Genomic DNA, 22,732 nt, shown 5'->3' on the forward strand with positions numbered 1-22,732 from the left:
CCAACCCCATAGCTTCATTCAGTTGGGAAGAAAATCATACAGTTATTAAAATATTTAACTTTCTTTGAAACAGATTGAAGGAAAGTTTTTCTTTTGTAGTGAGACTCAAGTTCCAGCCAATAAATCACCAAGTGTTAATGAAAAGCCATTTATTATTTATTGCATAGTCAAACTAACCAAATTATATTTTTCAATTAATAATGCTAAGGTTCCATTTATAACCAGTAATAAAGCAAATTAAATGTAATGATTTCAGAGCTTCAAAACAAGCGAATAACTGAAATCTACATTTTAACACAACCTGGACCGCCATCCACAGTGGCTCTTAAATGCCTTACAGCCCAAGCAATTTCCTTAACCATGGCTTCTCAGCCTTCTCCTTTTGCCTTCTAGCCTCCTCCCTTTGCCTTTCAGCCTCCTCCCTTTGCCTTTCAGCCTCCTCCCTTTGCCTTCTAGCCTCCTCCCTTTGCCTCTCAGCCTCCTCCCTATGTTTTTGCACTTCACTGTCATATACATATTTAAGAACAAATTCCTTCCGTCTCTTTATCTCCTCCTCCGGATTGCCGAAATGCTCCAATCGGTAAGTAACATCATTAATCACTTCAATGAAAAACTTCAGAATATTCTCGTGTTTTCCTCTTGTCTTCAAATGATCTTCTGGGGTAAAATTTTCAACTGGGAAAATCTGTTCCGCTCCCATGTTCTCAATCCTGTTCTTCACATTGCTGAAATTGTCGTGTGTCCTATGGGTAAGAATGACCATGGGAAATATTCCTGCAGAGACATCGTACAGTATAAGTGTTACTCCATGTACAGTCATGACAATTACTACAGGGTATGTGAGGCTCAGGAATGTTTATACTGGAAGTTTGTATTTTTCTATTATCTATGTAGATGCATCTGTTATGGTGATGACAGAAGATGGATAAATGGAATCCATCTTCTGTCAGGGCCTGATTCTGTGTCAGAGGCTGCAGTGTCTGTGTCTATGTCTTTTGCAGGTATTGCTTCGGGGAAGGTATCCCTTCCCCGATGCACAGCTGTACTTCCGAATGTGATGACATGCCCTTTGTCAGCATCATTAGATGCCCAAATACCACTTGGTGCAGCTTTAGTCACAGCTATCGGCTGCAGCATAGAGACTTGCATCAGCCCCATGCTAGGTGCAGGTTGTCAGAGTATGGCTTCCAATGTGGGTAATTATGGGTGTATGTGTCCACAAACACTTCATGGCACCCTCACTTAACTCCCATAAGACCCCATAAGATGTACCATCTCTGTACATCCACTTAGCCACCTCCTAGGTGCACTGGAGGAAGGTGCTGGTGCAGAACCGAGATGACCGTTGATGGGCAGTCACGCCATGTGAGGACTACTACTGCTGTAATAACAGGATTGGGCATATTGCAAGTGATGGCTTCAGTGATAAGCACTTCTTACCTTTGTAATATACAATTTTCTACTGCTTTTCTAAAAAAACTTGTTTGCCAGTCCCTGGTAATTATACAGGAATGCAATGTGTTTTAACGTTAATGACCATGCACAGATATTGGTGAATAATTTGGTGTGTGCAGCTTGCTAAATTTAATAATTTTAATTTATATATATTGAATGGTGGGTTTCCATATAATTGGGTGCCCCGCTATAAGGGCATGGTCTCAAATGAAAAGAATACCTTATGACTAAATGTCATTAGTATAACCATGGGATTATGGACTGCAAAACCAACTGCTGTTTTCCTAATTCCTGTTCTATCGCACACCATCAGTCCAGTCCCCCCCAAAGGAGAAAAAAAAACACATTGCTCTCCCACAGAATATACCACTCGTAATATACCACATTGCTCCCCACAGAATATATCACACATAATAGACCACATTTCTCCCCACAGAATATACCACATTGCTCCCCACAGAATATATCACATGTAATATACCACATTTCTCCCCACAGAATATACCACATTGCTCCCCACAGATTATATCACACGGACAAGACCACATATCTCCCCACAGAATATACCACATTGCTCCCAACAGAATATACCACACGGACAAGACCACATTTCTCACCACAGAATATACCACATTGCTCCCCACAGAATATACCACATGGACAAGACCACATTTCTCCCCACAGAATATACCACACGTAATATACCACATTTCTCCCCACAGAATATACCACATTGCTCCCCACAGAATATACCACATGGACAAGACCACATTTCTCCCCACAGAATATACCACATTGCTCCCCACAGAGTATATCACATGTAATATATCACATTTCTCCCCACAGAATATACCACATTGCTCCACACAGAATATATCACACACAATAAACCACATTTCTCCCCACATGGACAATACCACATTGCTCCCCACAAAATATACCACACGGACAAGACCAAATTTCTTTCCAAAGAATATGCCACACAAACTATTCCATATTGCTCCCCACAGATTATACCACACAGAAAATACCACAATGCTCTCCCACAGAACATACCACACAGAATACACCACATTACTCCCCCACAGAACATACCACATTACTCCCCCACAGAACAGACCACATTACTCCCCCACAGAACATACCACATTACTCCCCCACAGAACATACCACATTACTCCCCCACAGAACAGACCACATTACTCCCCCACAGAACATACCACATTGTTCCCCCACAGAACATCCCACATTACTCCCCCACAGAACATATCACATTTCTCCCCCACAGAACATACCACATTGTTCCCCCACAGACCATACCATATTGCTCCCCCACAGAATATATCACATTGCTCCCCCACAGAATATATCACACGCAATATACCACAGTTCTCCCCAAAGAACATACCACATTTCTCCCCCACAGAACTTACCACATTGCTCCCCCACAGAACATACCACATTACTCCCCCACAGAACATACCACATTACTCCCCCACAGAACATACCACATTACTCCCCCACAGAACATACCACATTGTTCCCCCACAGAACATACCACATTACTCCCCCACAGAACATACCACATTACTCCCCCACAGAACATACCACATTGTTCCCCCACAGAACATACCACATTACTCCCCCACAGAACATACCACATTACTCCCCCACAGAACATACCACATTACTCCCCCACAGAACATACCATATTGCTCCCACACAGACCATACCACATACTGTTTTCAAATGGCATGTTTAGGTTGCTGCAGAGTGTAATACCCCTCTCCTTTCTCACTCTCATTGTGAGAGAGACTGGCTGAGTGCTGCTGCTGCCTGACCGGATGCCCCTGTGTCTCTCCCTCACATTCCTTCTCATAAATAGCAGCCGCCAAGCCCGGGCTCCTCGGCATCCGGAAATAGCTTAAAGAAGAGACAAGCAGCCAGTCATCAATGGGCGGAGGCAGGCCGGGACAGTCAGCGGTGGGAGAGGCGAGCTGTGCAGCGTTGCACCAGAATGCCTGCTGTATGTAACAGGCTAATAGCTTAAGGGAAGGACAGAGCACCCCATGCACCCCTAGAAATGGCTCCATCTAGGTGCTCGGAATCCCCCCCCCCCCTTGCATGTGCGTCTGATAGAGAAAATATATATATATATATATATATATATATATATATATATCTCCAGCAATGGGCGGCATTCATGATGGCTTCACCAAACACAATGTGCTCGTGTTTTGTTACATCACCGGTTCAGAAATCTTGTAATGGTTCTTTCCTCCATCATACAATAAGGATTGTAAGCAAAAAGTATGCTGGTCGCTCATATCAACTTAATGACATATCACAGGTGCTTGTAAAGGGCAAGGTTTACACTGAACTATAGAAAAAAAGGATTCCCACAAGCATTCTGAAATGTTGATGTATCAAAACACGAGTGCATTGTGTTCTCTGTGAATACGTTGCGAGTCCCGCCCATTGCTGGATATATCATGATTCCCTTCCCACTTTTGGTATAGGTAATTAAGGAAGGCACCAGGCGCACACTGTATACTCTGCCCTAAGGAGTGCCGGCCGCAACTGCTATATATATATTATATATATATATATATATATATATATATATATACACACACACACACACACACACACATACATACATACATACATGTGTCCTTACACATCTTTGCTGCAGTTGCGCTAAAAATCCCCTCTCGGCACGCCAGGTTCCTTGAGGCTCTGCTAGCACCAGGTGTCTTTTGTGCATCTTGCAATGTACTGTAACTGGGATGCTCCAACATTCTGCCCTGATTAATTTGATATGCAGCACTTGTATAGCTGGGTCCCTGTATCTATTTACAGAATGCTACAATGTAGCGGTTGCAGCTTTTTTATTACAAGTTCTATTACGCTTTATATACAGATACTATGGGAACATTCACTAAAGTGAGAGTTTTTAGAAGTGAGTCTTAGAAGAGATGTTGCCCATAGCAACCAGATTCTAGCTATTATCTTCTAGAAGGTGCTAGTTAAATAATAGTAGAATCTGATTGGTTGCTATGGGCAACATCTCTTCTAAAACTCACTTCTAAAAACTCACTTTGGTAAATTTACCCCTAAAAGTGTTGCAAAGCACATTAATCAGCACCGCATTGCTGCAAAAGTGCAAAAAATTAGAATGCAAATAAGATTAATAAACAATTGTAAAATATCTAAAGATTCTAATTAGAATACATATCATAATAACATTATTGTAACCAACATAGTTTTAATACATCCCACTTAAATTCAGCCTCAATAACTCAAATATCACATTGATGTATTTAAGCAAAGTAAATACTTTTGCAAACTCAGAAAATATAACAGTATAATGCAAATAGAAAGAGATGTAAATTGTTGACATTTTTCAAGTGTTATATGCTGAAGAAATCATTTTAAAAATAGCTCCGTTCTCAATATTCTTGCTTATAAGAAAATGCAAGTATCCTGTTGAAAAATTCAATCAATGTATCAAACTGGGCCTGATTCAGAGCCGGACGCTATTTGTGCTCGCTCGTCCAGAAAAAGGGGCTGGCTATTTAAATTGACCGTTCGCTCTTTGCGGTCTGTTGACGCCTCTATGTCTGAACGAGCGAACAAAACACGCAGACTTTTTTTGTAAAAAAAGCCCCTGGCCGCTCGCATCATACGTCATCTCCGCTATTTATTAGATTAATCGAGTACATCGAAAGGCGAATGAACTGCTCACTATTCTTGTGGTAGCATTTTCCTACCGCAATCATGCGAGCAGTTCAGGCTAAAAGACACCCAACTGGCGTGGTCGATGACGCTGCTTTGTTAATTATGCACTCCCATTAAACGCCCGTTTTGACCTTTAGGGCACGCCTGCGTTCGGATCTCCACTCCCCGTTTTCAAGCACCTTCCCCTGTTACCACCCACAAACGCCTCATCCTGTCACTCAAATTAGCAGGCATTCGCTATATTGTGAGCACACGATTTCTGACCTCACTGACTGGTTCGCGCATGCGTACTAATACCCATACGCATGCGCAGATGTGCGAACATCACTCCGAACGAACGAGCGGCCGCTTACGAGCGGCTCTGAATCAGACCCACTGTTCTTAATAATTATATCCATGCAACGATCTGTAGACTTTCACAAAAGAAGGGATAAAAGATAAACCTTATATATTTTGCATACAATATAAAATTATTATTTGAATTGGAATAGATCTTACCCAGATAGGTGTGGTGACCGTCACTTAAAAAAGCATTAAATACTCAGCTGATTATCCGAGTTCTTTATAAACAATCTGTACTAACCTGATCGGCGTGCCTCCCAGTTCCATCGTGCTGTATACGGAGGGCAGTGTCCGGATTGCCGCTCTGATAATGGAAGGGGGCCGTTTGGAGGAAATCACCACCTCCGGTCTGAGAGAAGAGGCTCTAATCACTGGGCACCAAAAAGTAGTAAAACCGGTCAGCTCTCATTCTTGTCACGCTGTATCAGGGTTTCAATTTTACTGATGCTACGCAACCACCGGTAATCTGGGTTGTCTCTTAGAGCATAAATTGCTGTATATTCATAAAGTAGTAAGGTGTTCTAACGCGTTTCTCGGCCCTTGTTTATCTGGCCGTTTCCTCAGGCAATGTTCCTTACTTCTCAGGAGGATCAAAATATACCTTCAATATTTATTTAAAGTAGGTGAAGGTGTAATCACTGCTGAATCACTTTGCCGATCACAATCAAAATATGATTGTGATTTGCAAGTCTGTGAAACTTAACATGTATAATTTCACTGATCCTCTGATGGAGAGCAGAACATCAATGGCCGCCGGTGAGCCATCGCAGGATTGTGAGACCCAATGGCAGATGTATGGGGCCTTTAGACACTGTCACAAGTCTTGGTCTTAGCATGTCTGACAAGCTCAGACACTCCTTCCTTGCTGGATTCAGGTATGTTCAGCAACATTCCTTGGCAGTGGTGTCTCTCCCCGTCGTGTCACCCAGTGCAGGGAGGGATGATCTACGCAGGACAAAAACGCGCACCATAAAAATGGTGGCATGACCATGTGGTTAGGGGCGTGGCCTCACAGCTCCAACCCCTGTGCCTATTACTGGTCGGGGGGTGCCAGAGTGTGAACTGTCCTGTGTGCAGTGCCGGCTCCCTCACAGGGACATAAGCTGGGTGCTGCACTTAATGCTACAGTGCAGCACTCAGCTCCTGTCACTGAGGGGGAGTCTGCACCTTTGTGTCACCCCTCGGCGGATTAAACCTGGGTGCGGCCAAAACCCCTGCACCACCCTTGTGATGCCACTGTTCTTTGGCATATACCTGATGCACCTGTGTGCTCAGATGGTCAGCCTTACCAATAGATATTCACCACATCCTATTCAAAGTTTTATACCATTTCCTATGTGCAACCCATTGCCTGAACTCTGTATCCTGTATTCATGTCCTCCATGACTTCATTGCTACTTAGTTGATTCCAACTATTTTACACATGTTGCTGTGTTACTCACCTGCCAGTGCTGCAACATTCACGCTGTAGTCCTGAGTTCCATCTGCCGCTGTTTTCCAGTCCTGTCAGCACCATAGCTCTCACGCTGTGCTCAGATCCTCTATTCACCTGCCGCTGTGTATCCAACACCCGCCTGCATTGCATCTACCATCTTGGAACCATCCACCGCTGTGCTCTGTTACTTGCCTGTCCTAAAGTTGCCAGACTGCATTCAAGTCAGCTGAACCATCGCACCCCAGCCTGCAAGTATCCCACTTCCAGAACATGGAAACTCAGCCACTGTAATACAGTAACAGAACATGGAAACTCAGCCAAAGTAATACAGTCACAGAACATGGAAACTCAGCCAATGTAATACAGTCACAGAACATGGAAACTTGCATGTTTTTTAGACTCAAAATCTCACAAGATTTAAACTCTCATCCAGGTGTTTCCTGTATTGAAAATACATCTCGATCAATGTATTAGAGTGAGAGTTTTACTGCTAATCTCACATTTTCTAACCTCTTACCCGATTACATTTGGCCCTATGTTTATATATCTATTTTACACAGTGCAGATAGAGCCACAAAGATCAAATGTTTCCTGCAGCTGTAAAGAGCGACTCCGAGTATAATCACATGCACAAAGAAAATTTAAAAGATACAAAATGATCTCTGCATAACTGAGCTATTTTTTTAACCATGGTATGACTTTAAAGGGCTCATTTAGAGATTAATGTAAATCTAATTTTTCACATTTATATACTGCATAACCATACAAAAAAAAGTAGACATGCACTACAGTAAGTAGACATCTGTACACTTAGGACTGCACACACCCAGAGTGACAGTATGGAGGAGAGGAGGGGAGGGCACATGTACATTACAGTAAGTAGACATCTGTACACATAGGACTGCACACACCCAGAGTGACAGTATGGAGGAGAGGAGGGGTGGGCACATGTACATTACAGTAAGTAGACATCTGTACACATAGGACTGCACACATCCAGAGTGACAGTATGGAGGAGAGGAGGGGAGGGCACATGTACATTACAGTAAGTAGATATCTGTACATATAGGACTGCACACACCAGAGTGACAGTATGGAGGAGATGAGGGGAGGGCACATGTACATTACATTAAGTAGACATCTGTACACATAGGACTACACACACCCAGAGTGACAGTATGGAGGAGAGGAGGGGAGGGCACATGTACATTACAGTAAGTAGACATCTGTACAAATAGGACTGCACACACCCAGAGTGACAGTATGGAGGAGAGGAGGGACGGGCACATGTACATTACAGTAAGTAGACATCTGTACACATAGGACTGCACACACCCAGAGTGACAGTATGGAGGAGAGGAGGGACGGGCACATGTACATTACAGTAAGTAGACATCTGTACACATAGGACTGCACACACCCAGAGTGACAGTATGGAGGAGAGGAGGGCACATATACATTACAGTAATTAGACATCTGTACACATAGGACTGCACACACCCAGAGTGACAGTATGGAGGAGAGGAGGGGAGGGCACATGTACATTACAGTAATTAGATATCTGTACACATAGGACTACACACACCCAGAGTGACATTATGGAGGAGAGGAGGGGAGGGCACATGTACATTACAGTAAGTAGACATCTGTACAAATAGGACTGCACACACCCAGAGTGACAGTATGGAGGAGAGGAGGGACGGGCACATGTACATTACAGTAAGTAGACATCTGTGCACATAGGACTGCACACACCAGAGTGACAGTATGGAGGAGAGTAGGGGAGGGCACATGTACATTACAGTAAGTAGATATATGTACACATAGGACTGCACACACCCAGAGTGACAGTATGGAGGAGAGGAGGGACGGGCATATGTACATTACAGTAAGTAGACATCTGTACACATAGGACTGCACACACCAGAGTGACAGTATAGAGGAGAGGAGGGGAGGGCACATGTACATTACAGTAAGTAGATATCTATACACATAGGACTGCACACACCCAGAGTGACAGTATGGAGGAGAGGAGGGACGGGCACATGTACATTACAGTAAGTAGACATCTATACACATAGAACTGCACACACCCAGATTGACATTATGGAGGAGAGGAGGGGAGGGCACATGTACTTTACAGTAAGTAGACATCTGTACACATAGGACTGCACACACCCAGATTGACAGTATGGAGGAGAGGAGGGGTGGGCACATGTACATTACAGTAAGTAGACATCTGTACACATAGGACTGCACACTCCCAGAGTGACAGTATGGAGGAGAGGAGGGGAGGGCACATGTACATTACAGTAAGTAGACATCTGTACACATAGGACTGCACATACCCAGAGTGACAGTATGGAGGAGAGGAGGGGAGGGCACATGTACATTACAGTAAGTAGACATCTGTACCCTTAGGACTGCACACACCCAGAGTGACAGTATGGAGGAGAGGAGGGGAGGGCACATGTACATTACAGTAAGTAGACATCTGTACCCTTAGGACTGCACACACCCAGAGTGACAGTATGGAGGAGAGGAAGGGAGGGCACATGTACTTTACAGTAAGTAGACATCTGTACACATAGGACTGCACACACCCAGAGTGACAGTATGGAGGAGAGGAGGGACAGGCACATATACATTACAGTAAGTAGACATCTGTACACATAGGACTGCACATACCCAGAGAGACAGTATGGAGGAGAGGAGGGGAGGGCACATGTACATTACAGTAAGTAGACATCTGTACCCTTAGGACTGCACACACCCAGAGTGACAGTATGGAGGAGAGGAGGGCACATGTACATTACAGTAATTAGACATCTGTACACATAGGACTGCACACACCCAGAGTGACAGTATGGAGGAGAGGAGGGGAGGGCACATGTACATTACATTAATTAGATATCTGTACACATAGGACTACACACACCCAGAGTGACAGTATGGAGGAGAGGAGGGGAGGGCACATGTACATTACAGTAAGTAGACATCTGTACAAATAGGACTGCACACACCCAGAGTGACAGTATGGAGGAGATGAGGGGAGGGCACATGTACATTACAGTAAGTAGATATCTGTACACATAGGACTGCACACACCCAGAGTGACAGTATGGAGGAGAGGAGGGACAGGCACATGTACATTACAGTAAGTAGACATCTGTACACATAGGACTGCACACACCAGAGTGACAGTATGGAGGAGAGGAGGGGAGGGCACATGTACATTACAGTAAGTAGACATCTGTGCACATAGGACTGCACACACAAGAGTGACAATATGGAGGAGAGTAGGGGAGGGCACATGTACATTACAGTAAGTAGATATATGTACACATAGGACTGCACACACCCAGAGTGACAGTATGGAGGAGAGGAGGGACTGGCACATGTACATTACAGTAAGTAGACATCTGTACACATAGGACTGCACACACCAGAGTGAAAGTATAGAGGAGAGGAGGGGAGGGCACATGTACATTACAGTAAGTAGATATCTGTACACATAGGACTGCACACACCAGAGTGACAGTATGGAGGAGAGGAGGGGAGGGCACATGTACATTACAGTAAGTAGACATCTGTACTCTTAGTACTGCACACACCCAGAGTGACAGTATGGAGGAGAGGAGGGGAGGGCACATGTACTTTACAGTAAGTAGATATCTGTACACATAGGACTGCACACACCCAGAGTGACAGTAAGGAGGAGAGGAGGGGAGGGCACATGTACATTACAGTAAGTAGACATTTGTACTCTTAGTACTGCACACACCCAGAGTGACAGTATGGAGGAGAGGAGGGACAGGCACATGTACATTACAGTAAGTAGACATCTGTACACATAGGACTGCACATACCCAGAGAGACAGTATGGAGGAGAGGAGGGGAGGGCACATGTACATTATAGTAAGTAGACATCTGTACCCTTAGGACTGCACACACCCAGAGTGACAGTATGGAGGAGAGGAGGGGAGAGCACATGTACATTACAGTAAGTAGACATCTGTACACATAGGACTGCACACACCCAGAGTGACAGTATGGAGGAGAGGAGGGGAGGGAACATGTACATTACAGTAAGTAGACATCTGTACACATAGGACTGCACACACCCAGAGTGACAGTATAGAGGAGAGGAGGGGAGGGCACATGTACTTTACAGTAAGTAGATATCTGTACACATAGGACTGCACACACCCAGAGTGACAGTATGGAGGAGAGGAGGGGAGGGCACATGTACATTACAGTAAGTAGACATCTGTGCACATAGGACTGCACACACAAGAGTGACAATATGGAGGAGAGTAGGGGAGGGCACATGTACATTACAGTAAGTAGATATATGTACACATAGGACTGCACACACCCAGAGTGACAGTATGGAGGAGAGGAGGGACTGGCACATGTACATTACAGTAAGTAGACATCTGTACACATAGGACTGCACACACCAGAGTGAAAGTATAGAGGAGAGGAGGGGAGGGCACATGTACATTACAGTAAGTAGATATCTGTACACATAGGACTGCACACACCAGAGTGACAGTATGGAGGAGAGGAGGGGAGGGCACATGTACATTACAGTAAGTAGACATCTGTACTCTTAGTACTGCACACACCCAGAGTGACAGTATGGAGGAGAGGAGGGGAGGGCACATGTACTTTACAGTAAGTAGATATCTGTACACATAGGACTGCACACACCCAGAGTGACAGTAAGGAGGAGAGGAGGGGAGGGCACATGTACATTACAGTAAGTAGACATCTGTACTCTTAGTACTGCACACACCCAGAGTGACAGTATGGAGGAGAGGAGGGACAGGCACATGTACATTACAGTAAGTAGACATCTGTACACATAGGACTGCACATACCCAGAGAGACAGTATGGAGGAGAGGAGGGGAGGGCACATGTACATTATAGTAAGTAGACATCTGTACCCTTAGGACTGCACACACCCAGAGTGACAGTATGGAGGAGAGGAGGGGAGAGCACATGTACATTACAGTAAGTAGACATCTGTACACATAGGACTGCACACACCCAGAGTGACAGTATGGAGGAGAGGAGGGGAGGGAACATGTACATTACAGTAAGTAGACATCTGTACACATAGGACTGCACACACCCAGAGTGACAGTATAGAGGAGAGGAGGGGAGGGCACATGTACTTTACAGTAAGTAGATATCTGTACACATAGGACTGCACACACCCAGAGTAACAGTATGGAGGAGAGGAGGGGAAGGCACATGTACTTTACAGTAAGTAGATATCTGTACACATAGGACTGCACACACCCAGAGTGACAGTAAGGAGGAGAGGAGGGGAGGGCACATGTACATTACAGTAAGTAAACATCTGTACTCTTAGTACTGCACACACCCAGAGTGACAGTATGGAGGAGAGGAGGGACAGGCACATGTACATTACAGTAAGTAGACATCTGTACACATTGGACTGCACATACCCAGAGAGACAGTATGGAGGAGAGGAGGGGAGGGCACATGTACATTATAGTAAGTAGACATCTGTACCCTTAGGACTGCACACACCCAGAGTGACAGTATGGAGGAGAGGAGGGGAGAGCACATGCACATTACAGTAAGTAGACATCTGTACACATAGGACTGCACACACCCAGAGTGACAGTATGGAGGAGAGGAGGGGAGGGAACATGTACATTACAGTAAGTAGACATCTGTACACATAGGACTGCACACACCAGAGTGACAGTATGGAGGAGAGGAGGGGAGGGCACATGTACATTACAGTAAGTAGATATATGTACACATAGGACTGCACACACCCAGAGTGACAGTATGGAGGAGAGGAGGGGAGAGCACATGCACATTACAGTAAGTAGACATCTGTACACATAGGACTGCACACACCCAGAGTGACAGTATGGAGGAGAGGAGGGGAGGGAACATGTACATTACAGTAAGTAGACATCTGTGCACATAGGACTGCACACACCAGAGTGACAGTATGGAGGAGAGTAGGGGAGGGCACATATACATTACACTAAGTAGATATATGTACACATAGGACTGCACACACCCAGAGTGACAGTATGGAGGAGAGGAGGGACGGGCATATGTACATTACAGTAAGTAGACATCTGTACACATAGGACTGCACACACCAGAGTGACAGTATAGAAGAGAGGAGGGGAGGGCACATGTACATTACAGTAAGTAGATATCTATACACATAGGACTGCACACACCCAGAGTGACAGTATGGAGGAGAGGAGGGACGGGCACATGTACATTACAGTAAGTAGACATCTATACACATAGAACTGCACACACCCAGATTGACAGTATGGAGGAGAGGAGGGGAGGGCACATGTACTTTACAGTAAGTAGACATCTGTACACATAGGACTGCACACACCCAGATTGACAGTATGGAGGAGAGGAGGGGTGGGCACATGTACATTACAGTAAGTAGACATCTGTACACATAGGACTGCACACTCCCAGAGTGACAGTATGGAGGAGAGGAGGGGAGGGCACATGTACATTACAGTAAGTAGACATCTGTACACATAGGACTGCACATACCCAGAGTGACAGTATGGAGGAGAGGAGGGGAGGGCACATGTACATTACAGTAAGTAGACATCTGTACCCTTAGGACTGCACACACCCAGAGTGACAGTATGGAGGAGAGGAGGGGAGGGCACATGTACATTACAGTAAGTAGACATCTGTACCCTTAGGACTGCACACACCCAGAGTGACAGTATGGAGGAGAGGAGGGGAGGGCACATGTACTTTACAGTAAGTAGACATCTGTACACATAGGACTGCACACACCCAGAGTGACAGTATGGAGGAGAGGAGGGACAGGCACATATACATTACAGTAAGTAGACATCTGTACACATAGGACTGCACATACCCAGAGAGACAGTATGGAGGAGAGGAGGGGAGGGCACATGTACATTACAGTAAGTAGACATCTGTACCCTTAGGACTGCACACACCCAGAGTGACAGTATGGAGGAGAGGAGGGCACATGTACATTACAGTAATTAGACATCTGTACACATAGGACTGCACACACCCAGAGTGACAGTATGGAGGAGAGGAGGGGAGGGCACATGTACATTACAGTAATTAGATATCTGTACACATAGGACTACACACACCCAGAGTGACAGTATGGAGGAGAGGAGGGGAGGGCACATGTACATTACAGTAAGTAGACATCTGTACAAATAGGACTGCACACACCCAGAGTGACAGTATGGAGGAGATGAGGGGAGGGCACATGTACATTACAGTAAGTAGATATCTGTACACATAGGACTGCACACACCCAGAGTGACAGTATGGAGGAGAGGAGGGACAGGCACATGTACATTACAGTAAGTAGACATCTGTACACATAGGACTGCACACACCAGAGTGACAGTATGGAGGAGAGGAGGGGAGGGCACATGTACATTACAGTAAGTAGACATCTGTGCACATAGGACTGCACACACAAGAGTGACAATATGGAGGAGAGTAGGGGAGGGCACATGTACATTACAGTAAGTAGACATCTGTACACATAGGACTGCACACACCAGAGTGACAGTATGGAGGAGAGGAGGGACAGGCACATGTACATTACAGTAAGTAGACATCTGTACACATTGGACTGCACATACCCAGAGAGACAGTATGGAGGAGAGGAGGGGAGGGCACATGTACATTATAGTAAGTAGACATCTGTACCCTTAGGACTGCACACACCCAGAGTGACAGTATGGAGGAGAGGAGGGGAGAGCACATGCACATTACAGTAAGTAGACATCTGTACACATAGGACTGCACACACCCAGAGTGACAGTATGGAGGAGAGGAGGGGAGGGAACATGTACATTACAGTAAGTAGACATCTGTACACATAGGACTGCACACACCAGAGTGACAGTATGGAGGAGAGGAGGGGAGGGCACATGTACATTACAGTAAGTAGACATCTGTGCACATAGGACTGCACACACCAGAGTGACAGTATGGAGGAGAGTAGGGGAGGGCACATATACATTACAGTAAGTAGATATATGTACACATAGGACTGCACACACCCAGAGTGACAGTATGGAGGAGAGGAGGGACGGGCATATGTACATTACAGTAAGTAGACATCTGTACACATAGGACTGCACACACCAGAGTGACAGTATAGAAGAGAGGAGGGGAGGGCACATGTACATTACAGTAAGTAGATATCTATACACATAGGACTGCACACACCCAGAGTGACAGTATGGAGGAGAGGAGGGACGGGCACATGTACATTACAGTAAGTAGACATCTATACACATAGAACTGCACACACCCAGATTGACAGTATGGAGGAGAGGAGGGGAGGGCACATGTACTTTACAGTAAGTAGACATCTGTACACATAGGACTGCACACACCCAGATTGACAGTATGGAGGAGAGGAGGGGTGGGCACATGTACATTACAGTAAGTAGACATCTGTACACATAGGACTGCACACTCCCAGAGTGACAGTATGGAGGAGAGGAGGGGAGGGCACATGTACATTACAGTAAGTAGACATCTGTACACATAGGACTGCACATACCCAGAGTGACAGTATGGAGGAGAGGAGGGGAGGGCACATGTACATTACAGTAAGTAGACATCTGTACCCTTAGGACTGCACACACCCAGAGTGACAGTATGGAGGAGAGGAGGGGAGGGCACATGTACATTACAGTAAGTAGACATCTGTACCCTTAGGACTGCACACACCCAGAGTGACAGTATGGAGGAGAGGAGGGGAGGGCACATGTACTTTACAGTAAGTAGACATCTGTACACATAGGACTGCACACACCCAGAGTGACAGTATGGAGGAGAGGAGGGACAGGCACATATACATTACAGTAAGTAGACATCTGTACACATAGGACTGCACATACCCAGAGAGACAGTATGGAGGAGAGGAGGGGAGGGCACATGTACATTACAGTAAGTAGACATCTGTACCCTTAGGACTGCACACACCCAGAGTGACAGTATGGAGGAGAGGAGGGCACATGTACATTACAGTAATTAGACATCTGTACACATAGGACTGCACACACCCAGAGTGACAGTATGGAGGAGAGGAGGGGAGGGCACATGTACATTACAGTAATTAGATATCTGTACACATAGGACTACACACACCCAGAGTGACAGTATGGAGGAGAGGAGGGGAGGGCACATGTACATTACAGTAAGTAGACATCTGTACAAATAGGACTGCACACACCCAGAGTGACAGTATGGAGGAGATGAGGGGAGGGCACATGTACATTACAGTAAGTAGATATCTGTACACATAGGACTGCACACACCCAGAGTGACAGTATGGAGGAGAGGAGGGACAGGCACATGTACATTACAGTAAGTAGACATCTGTACACATAGGACTGCACACACCAGAGTGACAGTATGGAGGAGAGGAGGGGAGGGCACATGTACATTACAGTAAGTAGACATCTGTGCACATAGGACTGCACACACAAGAGTGACAATATGGAGGAGAGTAGGGGAGGGCACATGTACATTACAGTAAGTAGATATATGTACACATAGGACTGCACACACCCAGAGTGACAGTATGGAGGAGAGGAGGGACGGGCACATGTACATTACAGTAAGTAGACATCTGTACACATAGGACTGCACACACCAGAGTGAAAGTATAGAGGAGAGGAGGGGAGGGCACATGTACATTACAGTAAGTAGATATCTGTACACATAGGACTGCACACACCAGAGTGACAGTATGGAGGAGAGGAGGGGAGGGCACATGTACATTACAGTAAGTAGACATCTGTACTCTTAGTACTGCACACACCCAGAGTGACAGTATGGAGGAGAGGAGGGGAGGGCACATGTACTTTACAGTAAGTAGATATCTGTACACATAGGACTGCACACACCCAGAGTGACAGTAAGGAGGAGAGGAGGGGAGGGCACATGTACATTACAGTAAGTAGACATCTGTACTCTTAGTACTGCACACACCCAGAGTGACAGTATGGAGGAGAGGAGGGACAGGCACATGTACATTACAGTAAGTAAACATCTGTACACATAGGACTGCACATACCCAGAGAGACAGTATGGAGGAGAGGAGGGGAGGGCACATGTACATTATAGTAAGTAGACATCTGTACCCTTAGGACTGCACACACCCAGAGTGACAGTATGGAGGAGAGGAGGGGAGAGCACATGTACATTACAGTAAGTAGACATCTGTACACATAGGACTGCACACACCCAGAGTGACAGTATGGAGGAGAGGAGGGGAGGGAACATGTACATTACAGTAAGTAGACATCTGTACACATAGGACTGCACACACCCAGAGTGACAGTATAGAGGAGAGGAGGGGAGGGCACATGTACTTTACAGTAAGTAGATATCTGTACACATAGGACTGCATACACCCAGAGTAACAGTATGGAGGAGAGGAGGGGAAGGCACATGTACTTTACAGTAAGTAGATATCTGTACACATAGGACTGCACACACCCAGAGTGACAGTAAGGAGGAGAGGAGGGGAGGGCACATGTACATTACAGTAAGTAGACATCTGTACTCTTAGTACTGCACACACCCAGAGTGACAGTATAGAGGAGAGGAGGGGAGGGCACATGTACATTACAGTAAGTAGACATCTGTACACATTGGACTGCACATACCCAGAGAGACAGTATGGAGGAGAGGAGGGGAGGGCACATGTACATTATAGTAAGTAGACATCTGTACCCTTAGGACTGCACACACCCAGAGTGACAGTATGGAGGAGAGGAGGGGAGAGCACATGCACATTACAGTAAGTAGACATCTGTACACATAGGACTGCACATACCCAGAGTGACAGTATGGAGGAGAGGAGGGACAGGCACATGTACATTACAGTAAGTAGACATCTGTACACATTGGACTGCACATACCCAGAGAGACAGTATGGAGGAGAGGAGGGGAGGGCACATGTACATTATAGTAAGTAGACATCTGTACCCTTAGGACTGCACACACCCAGAGTGACAGTATGGAGGAGAGGAGGGGAGAGCACATGCACATTACAGTAAGTAGACATCTGTACACATAGGACTGCACACACCCAGAGTGACAGTATGGAGGAGAGGAGGGACAGGCACATGTACATTACAGTAAGTAGACATCTGTACACATAGGACTGCACACACCAGAGTGACAGTATGGAGGAGAGGAGGGGAGGGCACATGTACATTACAGTAAGTAGACATCTGTGCACATAGGACTGCACACACAAGAGTGACAATATGGAGGAGAGTAGGGGAGGGCACATGTACATTACAGTAAGTAGATATATGTACACATAGGACTGCACACACCCAGAGTGACAGTATGGAGGAGAGGAGGGACGGGCACATGTACATTACAGTAAGTAGACATCTGTACACATAGGACTGCACACACCAGAGTGAAAGTATAGAGGAGAGGAGGGGAGGGCACATCTACATTACAGTAAGTAGATATCTGTACACATAGGACTGCACACACCAGAGTGACAGTATGGAGGAGAGGAGGGGAGGGCACATGTACATTACAGTAAATAGACATCTGTACTCTTAGTACTGCACACACCCAGAGTGACAGTATGGAGGAGAGGAGGGGAGGGCACATGTACTTTACAGTAAGTAGATATCTGTACACATAGGACTGCACACACCCAGAGTGACAGTAAGGAGGAGAGGAGGGGAGGGCACATGTACATTACAGTAAGTAGACATCTGTACTCTTAGTACTGCACACACCCAGAGTGACAGTATGGAGGAGAGGAGGGACAGGCACATGTACATTACAGTAAGTAAACATCTGTACACATAGGACTGCAAATACCCAGAGAGACAGTATGAAGGAGAGGAGGGGAGGGCACATGTACATTATAGTAAGTAGACATCTGTACCCTTAGGACTGCACACACCCAGAGTGACAGTATGGAGGAGAGGAGGGGAGAGCACATGTACATTACAGTAAGTAGACATCTGTACACATAGGACTGCACACACCCAGAGTGACAGTATGGAGGAGAGGAGGGGAGGGAACATGTACATTACAGTAAGTAGACATCTGTACACATAGGACTGCACACACCCAGAGTGACAGTATAGAGGAGAGGAGGGGAGGGCACATGTACTTTACAGTAAGTAGATATCTGTACACATAGGACTGCATACACCCAGAGTAACAGTATGGAGGAGAGGAGGGGAAGGCACATGTACTTTACAGTAAGTAGATATCTGTACACATAGGACTGCACACACCCAGAGTGACAGTAAGGAGGAGAGGAGGGGAGGGCACATGTACATTACAGTAAGTAGACATCTGTACTCTTAGTACTGCACACACCCAGAGTGACAGTATGGAGGAGAGGAGGGACAGGCACATGTACATTACAGTAAGTAGACATCTGTACACATTGGACTGCACATACCCAGAGAGACAGTATGGAGGAGAGGAGGGGAGGGCACATGTACATTATAGTAAGTAGACATCTGTACCCTTAGGACTGCACACACCCAGAGTGACAGTATGGAGGAGAGGAGGGGAGAGCACATGCACATTACAGTAAGTAGACATCTGTACACATAGGACTGCACACACCCAGAGTGACAGTATGGAGGAGAGGAGGGGAGGGAACATGTACATTACAGTAAGTAGACATCTGTACACATAGGACTGCACACACCCAGAGTGACAGTATAGAGGAGAGGAGGGGAGGGCACATGTACTTTACAGTAAGTAGATATCTGTACACATAGGACTGCACACACCCAGAGTAACAGTATGGAGGAGAGGAGGGGAGGGCACATGTACATTACAGTAAGTAGACATCTGTACACATAGGACTGCACACACCCAGAGTGACAGTATAGAGGAGAGAAGGGACGGGCACATGTACATTACAGTAAGTAGACATCTGTATACATAGGACTGCACATACCCAGAGTGACAGTATGGAGGAGAGGAGGGGTGGGCATATGTACATTACAGTAAGTAGGCATCTGTACACATAGGACTGCACACACCCAGAGTGACAGTATAGAGGAGAGGAGGGGAGGGCACATGTACATTACAGTAAGTAGATATATGTACACATAGGACTGCACACACGCAGAGTGACAGTATAGAGGAGAGGAGGGGAGGGCACATGTACATTACAGTAAGTAGATATATGTACACATAGGACTGCACACACCCAGATTGACAGTATAGAGGAGAGGAGGGGAGGGCACATGTACTTTACAGTAAGTAGATATCTGTACACGTTGGACTGCACACACCCAGAGTGACAGTATGGAGGAGAGGAGGGGCGGGCACATGTACATTACAGTAAGTAGACATCTGTACACATAGGACTGCACACACCCAGAGTGACAGTATAGAGGAGAGGAGGGGAGGGCACATGTACTTTACAGTAAATAGATATCTGTACACATAGGACTGCACACACCCAGAGTAACAGTATGGAGGAGAGGAGGGGAGGGCACATGTACATTACAGTAAGTAGACATCTATACACATAGGACTGCACACATCCAGAGTGACAGTATGGAGGAGAGGAGGGGAGAGCACATGTACATTACAGTAAGTAGACATCTGTACACATAGGACTGCACATACCCAGAGTGACAGTATAGAGGAGAGGAGGGGAGGGCACATGTACATTACAGTAAGTAGATATATGTACACATAGGACTGCACACACCCAGAGTAACAGTATGGAGGAGAGGAGGGGAGGGCACATGTACATTATAGTAAGTAGACATCTGTACACATAGGACTGCACACACCCAGAGTGACAGTATGGAGGAGAGGAGGGGAGGGCACATGTACATTATAGTAAGTAGACATCTGTACACTTAGTACTGCACACACCCAGAGTGACAGTATAGAGGAGAGGAGGGGAGGGCACATGTACATTACAGTAAGTAGACATCTGTGCACATAGGACTGCACACACCCAGAGTGACAGTATGGAGGAGAGGAGGGGAGGGCACATGTACATTACAGTAAGTAGACATCTGTACACATAGGACTGCACACACCCAGAGTGACAGTACGGAGGAGAGGAGGGGAGGGCATATGTACATTACAGTAAGTAGACATCTGTACCCTTAGGACTGCACACACCCAGAGTGACAGTATGGAGGAGAAGAGGGGCGGGCACATGTACATTACAGTAAGTAGACATCTGTACACATAGGACTGCACACACCCAGAGTGACTGTATGGATGAGAGGAGGGGAGGGCACATGTACATTACAGTAAGTTGACATCTGTACACATAGGACTGCACATACCCAGAGTTACAGTATGGAGGAGAGGAGGGGTGGGCACATGTACATTACAGTAAGTAGACATCTGTACACATAGGACTGTACACACCCAGAGTGACTGTATGGATGAGAGGAGGGGAGGGCACATGTACATTACAGTAAGTAGACATCTGTACACATAGGACTGCACATACCCAGAGTGACAGTATCTAGGAGAGGAGGGGTGGGCACATGTATATTACAGTAAGTAGACATCTGTACACAGGACTGCACACACCCAGAGTGACAGTATGGAGGAGAGGAGGGGAGGGCATATGTACATTACAGTAAGTAGACATCTGTACCCTTAGGACAGCACACACCCAGAGTGACAGTATGGGGAGAGGAGGGGAGGGCACATGTACATTACAGTAAGTAGATATCTGTACACATAGGACAGCACACACCCAGAGTGACAGTATGGAGGAGAGTAGGGGAGGGCACATGTACATTACAGTAAGTAGACATCTGTACACATAGGACTGCACACACCCAGAGTGACAGTATGGAGGAGAGGAGGGGAGGGCACATGTACATTACAGTAAGTAGACATCTGTACACATAGGATTGCACACACCCAGAGTGACAGTATGGAGGAGAGGAGGGGTGGGCACATGTACATTACAGTAAGTAGACATCTGTACACATAGGACTGCACATACCCAGAGTGACAGTATGGAGGAGAGGAGGGGAGGGCACATGTACATTACAGTAAGTAGACATCTGTACCCTTAGGACTGCACACACCCAGAGTGACAGTATGGAGTAGAGGAGGAGAGGGCACATGTACATTACAGTAAGTAGACATCTGTACCCTTAGGACTGCACACACCCAGAGAGACAGTATGGAGTAGAGGAGGGGAGGGCACATGTACTTTACAGTAAGTAGACATCTGTACACATAGGACTGCCCACACCCAGAGTGACAGTATGGAGGAGAGGAGGGACAGGCACATGTACATTACAGTAAGTAGACATCTGTACACATAGGACTGCACATACCCAGAGTGACAGTATGGAGGAGAGGAGGGGAGGGCACATGTACATTTCAGTAAGTAGACATCTGTACCCTTAGGACTGCACACACCCAGAGTTACAGTATGGAGGAGAGGAGGGGAGAGCACATGTACATTACAGTAAGTAGACATCTGTACACATAGGACTGCACACACCCAGAGTGACAGTATGGAGGAGAGGAGGGGAGGGAACATGTACATTACAGTAAGTAGACATCTGTACACATAGGACTGCACACACCCAGAGGGACAGTATAGAGGAGAGGAGGGGAGGGCACATGTACTTTACAGTAAGTAGATATCTGTACACATAGGACTGCACACACCCAGAGTAACAGTATGGAGGAGA

The 22,732-nt window shown here is 46.0% G+C and overlaps 1 protein-coding gene across 3 annotated transcripts in view; it reads right to left on the reverse strand.

The window, feature by feature from the left end:
• Positions 1 to 214: 214 nt before the first annotated feature.
• Positions 215 to 22,732, reverse strand: part of LOC148481856 (uncharacterized) — a 102,201-nt gene continuing 79,683 nt past the window's right edge. The window contains exons 4-5 of one of the 3 annotated variants that reach the window (XM_088452936.1): positions 5,934 to 5,940; positions 215 to 774 (exon numbers count right to left, since the gene is read on the reverse strand). In XM_088452936.1, the coding sequence (XP_088309062.1) occupies positions 335 to 774; positions 5,934 to 5,940 (447 nt within the window). In that variant the 3' untranslated portion in view covers positions 215 to 334. Of the gene's footprint in view, positions 775 to 3,163; positions 3,293 to 5,779; positions 5,892 to 5,933; positions 5,941 to 22,732 lie in introns of those variants that run through there. The other 2 variants (XR_015871837.1, XR_015871836.1) reach the window with 2 other exon arrangements.

Source organism: Taudactylus pleione, unplaced genomic scaffold (assembly GCF_031769625.1).
Source record: "Taudactylus pleione unplaced genomic scaffold, aTauple2 ptg000559l, whole genome shotgun sequence".
In the NCBI taxonomy this organism is placed as follows: domain Eukaryota; kingdom Metazoa; phylum Chordata; class Amphibia; order Anura; family Myobatrachidae; genus Taudactylus; species Taudactylus pleione.